The sequence below is a fragment of the Centrocercus urophasianus genome, unplaced genomic scaffold (genome assembly GCF_019232065.1).
Source record: "Centrocercus urophasianus isolate 14NV4802_14NV808 unplaced genomic scaffold, USGS_Curo_1.0 seq_75, whole genome shotgun sequence".
Lineage (NCBI taxonomy): Eukaryota > Metazoa > Chordata > Aves > Galliformes > Phasianidae > Centrocercus > Centrocercus urophasianus.
The window spans coordinates 217125-230134 of NW_024885366.1; the positions used below are offsets into that span (position 1 = coordinate 217125).

General features: G+C 46.2%; 1 protein-coding gene across 4 annotated transcripts in view; it reads left to right on the top strand.

The window, feature by feature from the left end:
- The window catches only part of DIP2B (disco interacting protein 2 homolog B), a 60860-nt gene that overhangs the window by 17208 nt on the left and 30642 nt on the right, over positions 1-13010 (top strand). For 3 of the 4 annotated variants that reach the window (XM_042838273.1, XM_042838272.1, XM_042838275.1), the window contains exon 2: positions 9913-9984. In XM_042838273.1, the coding sequence (XP_042694207.1) occupies positions 9913-9984 (72 nt within the window). Of the gene's footprint in view, positions 1-9722; positions 9808-9912; positions 9985-13010 lie in introns of those variants that run through there. The other variant, XM_042838274.1, reaches the window with a different exon arrangement.

Here is a 13010-nt window from a genome sequence, read left to right on the forward strand (position 1 = left end):
TGCTGTGTGCTGTGTGCTGTGTGCTGTGTGCTGTGTGCTGTGTGCTGCAGGACCCTGCGCTGCCCAGGACTGGGATCTTCCACACTGCTTAAAGGCGCTCACAACGGGAGGATCTTTCCACATCCTGCTATCCAGCATCTGAACAAAGTGCTTCTGAGGCAGACGCTTTGACTCCTCACACACCAAAAGAGCCCGAACAGAAGTTGCTCCTTGCATGATCTTTCTTGTAAAGAGCATTGCAGCTGACAGTATAATGGGTTTTCTTAGGCTCGCTGGTGACATGCCAACACGGTTTCCTTAGCAGTGAAATTCCTCATGAAGCCAGGCTTGCTGATGTAAACAGAGCTGAAAGCTTAACACTGCCCGCACTGAGCGCAGGGCTGAGGCCCGCTGCTGTGCCATGCTGCCCAGTGCATTTTCTTCTGTTCTTTGGGTTGGGTTTCCCATGCTTGCAGCCAACTTGAACAGGGAGCACTCTTCAGCGCGGCGCAGGCGGCCTCGTCCCTGCACAGAGCAGCAGTCCTGGCACGGCGTGCTGTCAGCTGGAGCACAGCTCTGCTTTCCTGGGACTCTGTTTCTGATGGGGTTATTCTGAATGGCCATGTGCAAAGCAGGCTTAAGGATATTTGGCAAAGCACAGATGACTGTTGATGTCTTTGCCTGGATTCCCACTAGGCAGGCTTAAAAGAAGTGAAAAAGCAAAACTAAGAGTGATTTGTTTATTAGCTGTTCGCTGACTGTGCCTCCTATCTCTTTGTCAAATATGCTTTTGGAATTTGGTGGGAGTTCCTGAAAGTGAAATGACTGGTGTTGCACCATAATTTGAGGCTGGATAAAAATTAATAATTTTGTTGCTTTGATGTTAAGTAGTGGGATCCTACTGCTGTGACTAATAGTGTTGAATACCAACAATCTGAGAGAAAGCACTTGTTAATGCTGTAAAATGACTGTGTGTGTGTTTCAGATTTGAATGTTTGGGAAAAACAGAGCATTTTGCTGTCTTCAGCAGCCATCACTTCCTCAGCTGCCCTTTTCTGTGGAGTGGGAGTGCCATCCTCATGAACACACGCCTGGTGCCACTGCCTCGAGGGAATCAAGATAGGGGGCACATGGGAGAACATCGTGACAGAAGTCTCATCTCTTTAGTTTTGCTGAATTCATTCTCATTGTTGAGATTCTTTGTTTGGGGGTTTGTCCTCCTTTGAAGTGCTGATGCTATTCACTGAGATATCTTTCTGTGTTCCAACATGTATGATCATCGAGCTCATCCGGTTACTTGCAATAGCATTTTCCCATCTGGAAATACATAATTATTGTGCCCTACTGCAGTGTGACGTGCCAGCCTGCATGCTAGCTTGCTCTGCTAACACTGTGTTTCAAAGATGAGAGTTGCATTTCCATACCTGAATACTTTGTGTTCAGAAGCACTGTTTGATCAATAGATAGCGGAGTAATTGCTCTTAACTTCTTTCTTTTCCCGTTCTGACATGGCATTCAAGAATCTAGCATTTAATTACAAGGGTAACCTGAGGTACAGATGGCCTGGAACAGGTTGCATCTCCAAACTGCTTTTCCAGATGGCTTGCAAAGGTGTTGGTGTTGTCAGACCTGGAGCGGGGTTACCTGTGGCAGTTGGCTTTTGTTAGAGAAATCAAAGCCTACTTCAGGAGCATTATTAGGTATTGCCATGTGTATGCCTTGAAAGGGTAAGGGATGGGTGTTGCAGGAGAAGTAAAACTTCAATTTTAATCTTATCCCAGGTGAGTCCACTGTGAAAATAGTCAGATGGTTTTCATAGAACCATAGGATGGCTGTGATTGGAAGGGTCCTTAAAGATCGCAGAACCATCGAACGGGCTGGGACTGAGTTGAGTTAGAAGAGTGTTTAAAGGTCACTGGACCATTGAATGATAGAATGGCTTGCATTGGAAGTGTCCTTAAAGATCACAGAACCACAGGATGGTTGGGTTGGAAGGACCTCCAGCCCCCTGCAGCCCCACACCTGCCCTGGGCTGTCCCACCCCTCCATCAGCCGCCAGGGCTCCATCTGTGGTCCTGAGCACCTCCAGGGATGGGGCAGCCACACTTCCCTGGGCACCCTGTTTCGATGTGGCCACATCTGCTGCTGAAATAAGTCAGGATTCTGTGTGTGAGAGCAGAGGAGGAAACACCCCCATGAAGAAGGATCTGCAGCCCCTGAGGCTGGGAGCTGTTTGGTTTCATTGGCTTTCCAGATGAGTCTTAATTATTTTGAAGCAAGATAAGGAGTTCTCTTTGGATACTTGCATGTATTGGTGTGTTGAAAACAGGCTTGATTTGGAAATTCCTTCCATGCTAACCTGTCTTGTGGAGAAAGTGTGCTGTTTTGGATAGGTGAAGAGTTTGTGAGCTTTTCTAGTTGGGCTGGATGGATCACTCCTAAGAGAAGGTTACCAAAGCTCACTGTTGCCGGAGCTCAGTTTCTGCCTTCAGGAAGACCATGATGCACCCAGTGAATAACTGCTGAATCACAGGGCTGCTGCTCTGGCGCAGAGTTTAGTCATTTCCTGGGAGACTTTTGTTTTCAGTCTGGTGGTGGAGGGCCAGGGCTGTGCAAGGGTTAAAAAAATGTGAATTTCTGCTGGGGTCTGTGATCAGCAGGTTAGTCAGAAGAGTGTTCTGCCTTCTCATGGCTGATCTGCTTCATGGCTGATCTGCTTCATTGGGGTTGGAAAATGCATCGTGAGTTGTTTTACTCAGCTCTTTACTCAGTAAAGTAACTGTGAGCATGGTGAGTTCAGAGATGCGTGCACGTGGTGCTTGCTGCTTCTCCTTGTTTAAATGCAGTGTTTTGGAGCACTAGGAGCAGTACAAATGTAATAACAAACACCCGAGCCCAAATTCTGCTGATGGACTTTGTGTTCAGAATAGGTGAAAGCAATTCACTTGAACAGATTTTTGTGAAATGGTACTTGTGACAAAGCTGTAGTTTACTGCCATGTGTGAGACTCAGAAGGGAAATTGTATTTTCCCCCCGTGACGTGCTGCAGTTATTGAAAAGATTGTTATTTTTTTCCCCAGGATGGGGTTAGATGCAAGATTTATTACTGGTTTATGGGATTAAGCTATTTGTGTGCGTGTGCTGGCTTTATTGGTAACATGTAAAATTTATATGGCTGCACTTTGCAACGTAATAGCTAGTATTAAAATGGACCTCAGTAATTGTATTTTGCAGATATTTGTTAGAGGCTATGAACCAAGCAAGTTTTAATAGGGCTCACAGGATTTAGTGCTGTGTTTAAAGGCCTTGAGTTTGTACTTACCTGTTGTAAAGATGTTGGCCGTGCATCAGTTGCTGATTCACATGTGTATCACACATCCTTTTGCTGCAGGTCTGAGCTAATGAAAGCATCTCTGCCTTGCAGTTCTTGCATACGGATGAATGAGAAGCAGGGCTTAGTTTGGCTGCATGCTCATTTGAGCAACTTACCTGGGGAGCTCCTTGGAAGAACCGAAGCCCAGAGCGCTGGGGTCACGTTGACGCTGTGAAAACCGTGCGCATGTAACGTGTAGGAATGTTCTTGTGTCTGCTCCAAGGAGAAGAACCAACAACCCCGCAGCTCATACATGAGAGGCTTTTTTATTTATAGTGGGAAGCTTCCAAGTATTTTTCAGCGTCCTGAACTCATTTTGCTAACTCAGGACAGTGCTGTTTTCAGCGGCGGTCACACTGAGATTCCATACGTGTCTTTTTTTTTTGTGGGAAAAGGGAAGGCTTCTTAGCTGGAGCTGATCTGGTGCCACCTCCTTCCCGTTGCCCACCCCCTGCTCACAAAGACAACTCAGCTCTGTCCTCAGCTCACCCAGGTTGGTGATGCACCACATATGGCATCTAAGATTACAGCCCATAATACACGGGCCGAGACGGGTGACACGAGGACACTGGGTCATCTGGAGCTCTGCAGTGCTGTTGTAAGACGGAGATCCTTCGCTGAAGTTTCTGAAGTAGTTGTGTTTGTTGTCTAAAGGTAAAACAGCAGCAGCAAATTAAAAGGGCTTAAGGCACACAGTGGCACAGAGCTGCCGCCGAACCACGCCACAGAAATCTCATCCTCAGCTGCACTGCTTGGAAGAAATAAATGCCGAGATTATAATAGTTTGGTGAAAAGAGTGTGGAACAGAGTCTGTGAGGCGCTGGAGCCAAGTAGGCTTGTAGTGGGTATGGATTAATGTGGAGCTGATCTGTCTGTGAAACTTGGAGTGCTGAACCATGGCAGTGTAATGCTCCCACTCAACAAACACAGCTTTGTAAGACTCGCTGTTTTTTTCAGCCGCCTATTCATGTTCTTAATGGGAACAGAATGGTGCAGTTAAAGGGAAAGTGCGAGGCACAAACCTGTTCTGTTAGTTTTCCTTCTGGGGGGCTGTATGGATCCAGTAAGGCTTGCTTTCTTTCGAAGAAATCATTGCCTTTTTTTTTCCTTTTTTTTTCTGGGAGACTGTGTAGTTTGCAGAACTTGGTGTTGTTTTCAAGGAAGAACCCTGATGTATGCCTTCAGCAGAAGAGGAAGGGATCTCTGAATCTGCATCATCACCTGGAAGGAGACTAAGCGAGGGGACTGACTCAACTCAAAGCATAGTTTTACTGGTGAATTCATGGCCAGAGAGCGTTGGGATTGGCAGGTACGCTCTGTTTGGACACGTGGCCTTGGAATAAAGGTCCCAGTGTTGCCTCCTGGGCTGCTGCAGCTTGAGATTGGGAATGTCCTAGCATCAAACCCTGGTAAAACAGTGGCAGGGCGTGCCTAGGAGTTCCCTGTTGTCCACAAGTGGAAGGAAGATGAGCTCTAACTCGAGAATAAATGAAGGAGTGGCAACAGCATGTGTTCCTGAAGTGCGTTTTGGTTCGATGGCTGTTTTCTGCCTGGGCCGTAGCTGAGATGCTCCGAAGTGCTGACGTGCGTACTTTTCCTTATTTTGAATTTCTCAAGCATGCCACCTGATGCTTGAAAGGCCTTACCTGGACGTGGCGTGCAGCAGAAGAACACTCTGGACTTTCAGCTGCACTTCTGGGGTTTCAGCATCTCCACTTGTGTCTGCTTCTGGACGAGGACAGGGAATCCAAAACGATCGGAGTGATTTTTGTGTTTGTGCAGAGGAAGTGAGAGGTGATGGAGCTGCAGGAGATGCGGGCTGAGGCGTGTGCCCAGGGATCCGAGGGGGGAGGAGGGCAAAAAGGCAGAGCCACGAAGCACTTGTGTGAGTAAGACCTGAAGTACAGATGCAGAGGTGATAACGTAATTCTTTCCTTTCTTCATATGATTTTGTCACGGTGTTTGCTGTTGAGTAAACAGAGCAGGTATCTGTATTTTGGAGCTAATGAACATAACCGGAAGCATTGTCAAGGTTCTCTGTTAGCAGCAGCTGCTAGAAACATCCAAACTGTGTTTCTGCTGTTGTTTTAAAAGCATACAAACACTTTTTCAAATGCATACACGCTCATTTCGAATTTGAATCTTCTGCTTGATACAGTCGAGTGTTTGGAGGCTTTGTTGGAGAGATGCTGTGTGCTACGTGATCATTTTCCTTAATTTCTCCAGTGGAGTAATTATGGTTTTGTTAGACAGTAAATGATTCAGTGTTCTCATTCCATGGGGGAAGGGGAGCGTGGATGTTGAAAGAGGAGCATTGTCAGAGCATAGCAGGATTAGCTGGTGTTACCACCTTACACTGATTGAGCACCGCTCTTTAGAGCAGATCATCAGCGCTAATTGCTAAAAAGCAGCCTGGCGTCACAAGGCGGTGAGGCTCCTGAAGTTTTCAGCTCCTCTGTTGCAGGATTTGAATATAGGTGCAGCTCTGGGCTGGTGGTTGGGGCTGGCCGGGCGTCCTGCTGCCCTGCGGAAGCCTGGAACTCGGGCTTCACTTCTCAGTTCTGAACAGTTGGAAAACACGGGTTGGATGCATATGATGAGGATGAACTCTGTGAGGAGGGAATCTCAGGCTCCATTTTGGCGTTTTCTTAGGGAATTCCCTTAAATGAGATATGTTTAATCACAAACAATCCTCCTGGATTTCATCATGGACTCGGGACCCTTCTCCTGGTATTCCAAGCAGTGAAAAGCGGCCGCTCCATTACTTCGTTGTTTCTGTGAGCCATAAATCGAGTCATTTCCCACTCTGACTCCAAGGAATGGCATCCCTGATGTGTTTGCAAGACCTGCTGTGTCTTGAAAAGTAGAATATTTTTAACTTCTTGTGAAACTGTCAGAAAGGAAGCATTGGAGGAGGGGGGCGGTATGGGAATAGGCAGCAAGGGGAGGAATGGCTGAAGCAGTGCAATAGAGGAACCTGTCCTGTTTCTGGTTCACCAAACGCTGTGCACACGAGCAGGAAAACTGAGCTGTGGCAGCACAGGAGGAACCTTCTCACATGGGGATGAGTTATCCTCTGCATGCTGGAGCTTCGGTTGGGATGGAAGAAGCTGTGAGAGGGGAACGGCGTGTGTGAGGCTGATGGGATGGGTCACAGCAATGGAGGGGCTGTGGCTGTGCTTCAGCCCGTTCTGGTGACCCATGGCTGTAGGTTACCAGAGCCGAGGCCTTCAGGGTGAGGAGGTGAATAGGATTTGCTGAAGTTGGGCTGAAGGCAGCGTGGGGAAGCGTTGGCTTTTGAGACACCGGGAAAGGTTGCGATGTGGGAATCGTAAATGAAGCTGAAACTCTGCTTTCTTTTGACAAGAATTCCTTTTCCTCAGCAGGGCCTCCTCAGCATGTGGAGGCATGGCCATGGCTTAGACTATGGATAAATATAGCCCACAACTGAGCAGAAACAGTTGTAGCTGGGAGAGGGCCAGAGGAATGCCTCAGCTGAAGTGGTTTTGTTTGTGACTTCTTTCCTAGGGATGAACAAACGCTGGCACCGTTTTAACGCTACATTGTCAGCTCTCCTTGCTTTGCTAATGCTTTTGCATCTGTGCAGAGAGGGGATATTCTTCTTGGGTTGTTTGTTAGCTATCTGGGAGAATTTAACGCATCAAATGTCACGAAACATTGAATTGATGGAAGCGGGGTTGATGGAGATTTACCAGGTTTATAGAGCAGGAGTGAATGGCTCTGGAGATTGCAGCCCCGTTGTCTTTGTTCTCTTCCTGTTGCTGTAATTTATGATTTTCTGTGAGGAAATCCGCCATCTAGCCATGTCCATTTCCTGTGGAGCAGCAGAGAGGAGAGAGCATGGAAGAGAATTTTCTCTCGGTGGGTCTTTGATTTCTGTCTCAGTGAATTGATACCAAATGTGGCTGTGTGGGACCAGAGAGATCACACTGCGTTCGTTCCACTTGTGCAGCACTTGGAAGGACATTTGTTTCCTTCCTTGTGGTGTCGGCTCTGCCATAGCTCTTGTGGTTGTGGTAACCAGACCTTGGCTTTATTAAGATGATCTCATACCCATCACCCGTAGCTGCACACAACCTTATTTTTCCTGAGTCTTGCTGCCTGCGTCCTGCTGGTGGTTTGTGTGTGTGTTTGTTTCTGTGTTTGTTTACAGGCTGTACGTGGAAGTTCAGCAGAGCAGAGCTGCGATGCTGCAGGGAAGTCCCAGGAATTTCTCATCTCGATTTTGCCTGGGTTTGACTCCTTGTAGCTTCTTTCCTGCTCTTGCCAAATAGCAGAGAATTTTTTCTCTATTTGTTCGTGCTCTGTGAATCCTTTCAAGCGATAGCGATCATGTGGTAGTTAAGGTTGCACAGAATGTTTTGACCTGGGTTTCCTTGTGTTCTTCAATAGTATTTCAACTCCATTTCAAATTTCCAAGTGCAGGTCTGTGACCCATAGGGCTTGCATTCCTGTGATGCTGGGTTTGTTTTGCTGGTGGGATATTAGCATGGAAGAAGCGATTGGAAAGAATTCTTTGCTGCCCAGTACGTGAAACAGAATGTGATGCTGTCAGTGCTTAAACAGAGCACTGGGATCTGTTTGCAGTGCCCTGGTATTCCTGAGTAATTCCAACAGCTTTCTGTGGCAGACGTTTCATTACATACACCTTGTAACCACCAATGTCAAGAGTCCAATTAAGTGTTGGGGAGAAATTAATCGCAAAATAACAGACTACAAACAGATCTGTGGGTTGGCTTCCAAGGGAAGTCCCTCCCCTTCCCATGCAGGTTTGTTTTTCCTGATGTGGTTGTTCCCCCCTGCTCTGTTGGCCACCCAAAGGAGGCAGTGCAGGGAGTTGGAGCAGCTCCCAGAACAGAGAAGCAAAGCACGGATCAGTTTGTAGATGTAGCTTATGTGCTCAGTGGAAATATTACCCTTTGGTGCATGCTCTGTGTGGGGCTTTTCTGAAGGTGAAGTTTTCTAACACGAGCAGCATACCTTTCTTATGAGCTGGATTAATTGGACTGAGCTGTACATTGCAATCAAGCATTAAAATTAATGCTTTGCTTGGCATTTCAGTGCTTCATGGACATTCTAATTTTCTATTGCTGGATTAGCTTGGACTTGTTGGGGCCTGACTCAAGCTCAGTAAAAGAAGTGAGATAAAGTTGCGTGTGCAAGTGCACACCCTCTGCCAAGCAGTGCCTTTATCCATTTCAGCCCTTGCTGTAGGTGTTGAATGATGGAGATCTGACTGTCCAGGAAAAGGAGCTCACTCCGTTCCCTCTTCAAGCATTTCAGTACTGCAGAATCACCTTCATCACCAGAACAGCCACTGAGCTGTGCTCCATCAGCCATGCTGGGGGGCTTTCAGCCTAAACCTTTCTGATGTGACCCTCCTGTCCAGCTGAGCTGAGCTGAGCTGAGGAGCAGCAGCCATTGCTGATCAGTGCCTAATGCTCTGCAGCCCTGTGCTAATCAGGCTCATGGCAAAGCAGCCTGCTGCTCACCATCACTGTTTCTTGCTGTGACACGAATTTGGGCTGTACTTCAGCTTGAGTAAGGACAACCAAATAACTCTGTTTTCTTATTGCTGTGTATTTGATCGCTTCCAGTCTTTGAGCCCTGAGAGAGATGAGGTTATAAGTGCGGGTCAGGCTAAGAGAAGGCTTGAAATGCTGCAGGGCTTTTTGTTTTAATCCTTCAAGGTTTCCTTCTTTCTTGTGGTTCTGATGTAATGTGAGAAATTAAAACAAAAGACAGCAGCCAGATGGTACATCTCCAGGATCAGACAGATTAGGGTTTTGTTTTTTTTTTTTTTTTTTTTAAAGGGAAAAGTTTACTAATACTTCTCCTCTAGAGTTTTTGCTTCTGTGGAGCTCAAGCTCCTATCTTCTGCATCATTCTGCTAGCAGGCAAACGATGGAATTACAGCTATCAACAAGTTAAAAAACAAACAGCAGCTTGCTTTCACTGAATATCAAACCAAAGCAAATAAGTCTGATTTTCTGCATCACACCGCGTGCTTCCAGAGCAGTAGTCTTGAAGTTGGCTCTGTTCATCCTTACCTCACTCTGTAGGTGCTCTGAATGATGTTCCTTCCTGCAGTGGGCTCGCTTTTATTTGCTCAATTTGATTACTTTAGGACCAGGCTCTGAACATGCACTTTGCCCTGTTGTTTGGGAATGGCTTTGTACAGCCATAGCCAAGTTGGCTTTGCGGTCACACAATATTCTCATGCACTCTGAGTTTTCCTTTTTAGGTTTTCATGGCTTTGATATTTGATTTAGATAGCTGTTCTGATTCAAATTATTGCATTTAAATAGTGCGTTGTGTATATCTGTGATCCCAAGGGAAACTATGGGAACTGTACTATAAAGACTTTGAAATCATAATGTACTCACATGGATTTGGTTTCAGATTTCCTTTGGTGAATGCATTGGCATGTTCAGGTGAAACTTTTGTATCACTGAAAAGAAAAGCGAATGAAACTCGACCACATCCTCAGCATTCTGTTTGTTTTAAGTAACAAGTAATCTTTCTCTTCTTGATTTTAGGAGACATCACACAAAAGGGTTATGAGAAGAAGAGAGCAAAGCTCCTGGCTCCGTATGTCCCTCAAACACAAGGTAGGTGCTTCTTGGGGCTGTTGTAATGCTTTTGCATAGCCTTGACATGAAAGGGATCCATGAAATGGCTGTGGAGCGCAGCCCTGACGTTTCATTGTCCTCCTCTGAGCCATTCTGTTTAGATTTGCGTTTCCTTAGCTGTCTAATAATTACACTTGTGCAGTTTGCATGGCTGCCAGGAAAGCATGGGCAGTGCCTTTAGTTCCCTGGCTCATCCAGAGCTCCAGGGATTCCTGCCGGTTCCGCTGTTTGTTGGGGCTTTGTGGGGTGCCATCTGCACCCTGTTGTTACCTCTGTTGTGTGTAAATCACTTCCTGCTCCCTTGTCTGCAGAGAAATCAGGGCTTTGAATCAGTCATAAAGTGTGAGGTCCTCACAAATCATTCTTGAAAATTTGCAAACAGATTGACTGCAGAGTTGGTACATGTTGTGCCTTTCTTTCAGCCATCTTAATTCCCTGTAAGAGAAACATCAGCATTTTAGTTTTGTGTTGGTTTATTTTACTGCTGAATTCACATACTTTGTTTACATCTGTTTCTTTTGGATCAGAGATCCTCAGCTATAGGTCTGACTCACAGCAGGGTAATGATACATAGCTTTAAACTGAAGGACAAGGCTGAAAATATGTCCAGTAATTATTATGGGGTTGCTTACCCAAAATAATTGTGCTTCTGATATGCTTAACCATTCAAAACTAATCCGTCTGGCTCTTAGCAGTGTGGGGAGTGAATGGCTATGATAGGCAGCCGTGACTGGAGTTACTGTAATTTACTGAGACTGAGCCACTGCCAAGAAAAGAAAAAAGCAAAGGCTAAAAGTGCATTTATTGACAATCAGCACTGCTTCCACCGGGGAAAGTTTGTATGGGTTTTCTGAGGAAATTGCAGCAGTTCAGACGAATGCTTGAGCAATACAAAACAGCTCTTCAGCTGTTGTGTGGTAGCACCTGGACTCTGCAGCTCCAAACCGCTTGGTGCCTGGGTTGCTGGGCTGCTCCATCCCAGGTGTTTCCCAGCTGCATTTTGTTTGCATATTCAACAAGAGCTGTTGCTGTATCTGCTGCGTGAGACTGGCTGCTGCAGTGGGTGTTTATGTACAAAAGCAGTGTATTCTGATGGACTGAAGGCAGCAAGGCAAGCACAAGTTGTTTTTTAGCCTTCAGATTGTTGCAGGCAGCACCCTGAGTGAAGACTCCTCCCTGAACCACGGATGTGATAGGAATCTCTGAGGTCTCAGCGTGCACAATCACTACCTCAGTATCAAATCTGTTTCTGTTATTTAAGGAAACCCAAAACTAATGCACTTGACTAACCCCTCTTTATGGTCTCTGTAAGTTGGTGTTTGTCAAGCACGTCTTGCAGTCTCAGTCCAGTGTGTGTACCAGCAGATCTTGAGCCATCCAAGCTCCTCTCCAGTGTTCAGGTGCCTTCTTGGCAGATTGGCTTTCATGGAGCCCAGTGGAGGCTGAAGCTCTTCAAACTACTTTTCGTCTGCCTGCAGGATGTGCCCATCACACCCATCACTTCGTGCACATTTGGTTTGTTTCATAAAATCTTGTTTAATTAAGAGGAGAGGGAAAAAAAGAAAAAAAAGACAAGACTGTGGCCCTGCTATTTTAGTTGCTGTGCTTTGCAAGTCTGCAGAATGAGCCAAAGTTTAGGAAGAGACGCGGGTTGATAGGAGGACAGCAATTAAGATCGCGTTTTGACTGCTGCTCTGGCTCAGCCCTCAGCTCTTTATGTATCCTGTAGCCAGATGCCTCTGTGTCTGGGAATCTCCAGTTGTAAAAATGCCGTTGAAGTCATGCGTGAGGGATACAGAATCAGGTCACCCTTTAACGAGCGGAAAATTAATTTAGCTCCCAACAACAACAGAAAAATGTACTCCTGGCATTTAGCACGTTGCACTTCTCAAAGCTCTTGTATTGTCTCCGTTGCGTAGATGTGAAAGGAGATGAAGGAAGGTGGAGTGACATGCCAGGGCATGTCAGAATTGTAATTTGGGAGATTCTGATTGCTAAACCTGTGCTCCATTCCCATTGCCTCTGGGAACTTGCCTCCTTATTTTTGAGTTAAGGCAACAGTGTTGATTACCTAAAGATATGTGTTTTGCTGGTGCAACATCCATTTTTGTAAGTGGAACGTACTGAAGCGATGGAGATAGCATTCCTGGTCGTTACTCCTGTTTCCTGCCAGCTGCTGCACAAAAAGGCTTTGGAGGAGGAATTCTGAGCAGTGCTCCAGGTTCTGCAGGGTGAGTAATGCAGCAGATTTCAGTGTTGCTTGTTTCACGTCATGCTGCTGACCAACCTTCTCCAAAACCGAATGCCACCCTGCTGTCACCTTGGTGTTAGTATCTTAATGAGTTTAGCTGTAGCTAAATGGGAGGCTGCAGGGAGGTATTGCTTTTGCTGAGATAAAGCTGGTACTTTGGAGGAACTCTCAGTCATGTGTGACAACCAAAAAGACGTAACGCAGCGCTGTTTCTTTGTGAAATGCTTGTTGGGTGAACTGTTGTGGCACCTGGAGGTGGCACAGTTACTCACTGCCTCTTGGAAGGAGCCTTTGCTGTGGGCTGCAGGCAGACTTCTGCCTTGGGGAGCAGCTCCTGCCCGGATCAGTTGCTGCAAACCTGGAAAAGCACTTAGGGCTTTTTAGCTCAATCAGTGCGGATGCAGGAGTGCCTCGTGCCAAAATTAGCAGCCCTTGCACAGAGACTTTTGGCAGAGTACGTTTTCTTGCTATTTAAGATAATTCTGTTCCTCTGCTAATGTGTAAAGGAAATTATATTCATTAGCCCCGACTCACTGTCAGACCTTTCTTTTTAGCTGCTGGAGTTCTGTGATCTTGCCCCTTTTTCTCTTCTCATCAAGAAAGAAACAAACTTTTAAAAATGACTACATTTAGAAGGGAATATGGAGTGTGTACTGAACAGAGGGCTGAGCACAGCTGGGTGTGTTTTGTGTCCCAGTGCATGAGGGAAGGGTGTTGGAAACTGGGGAAACTGATAACGTTCAAAGCTGGTACA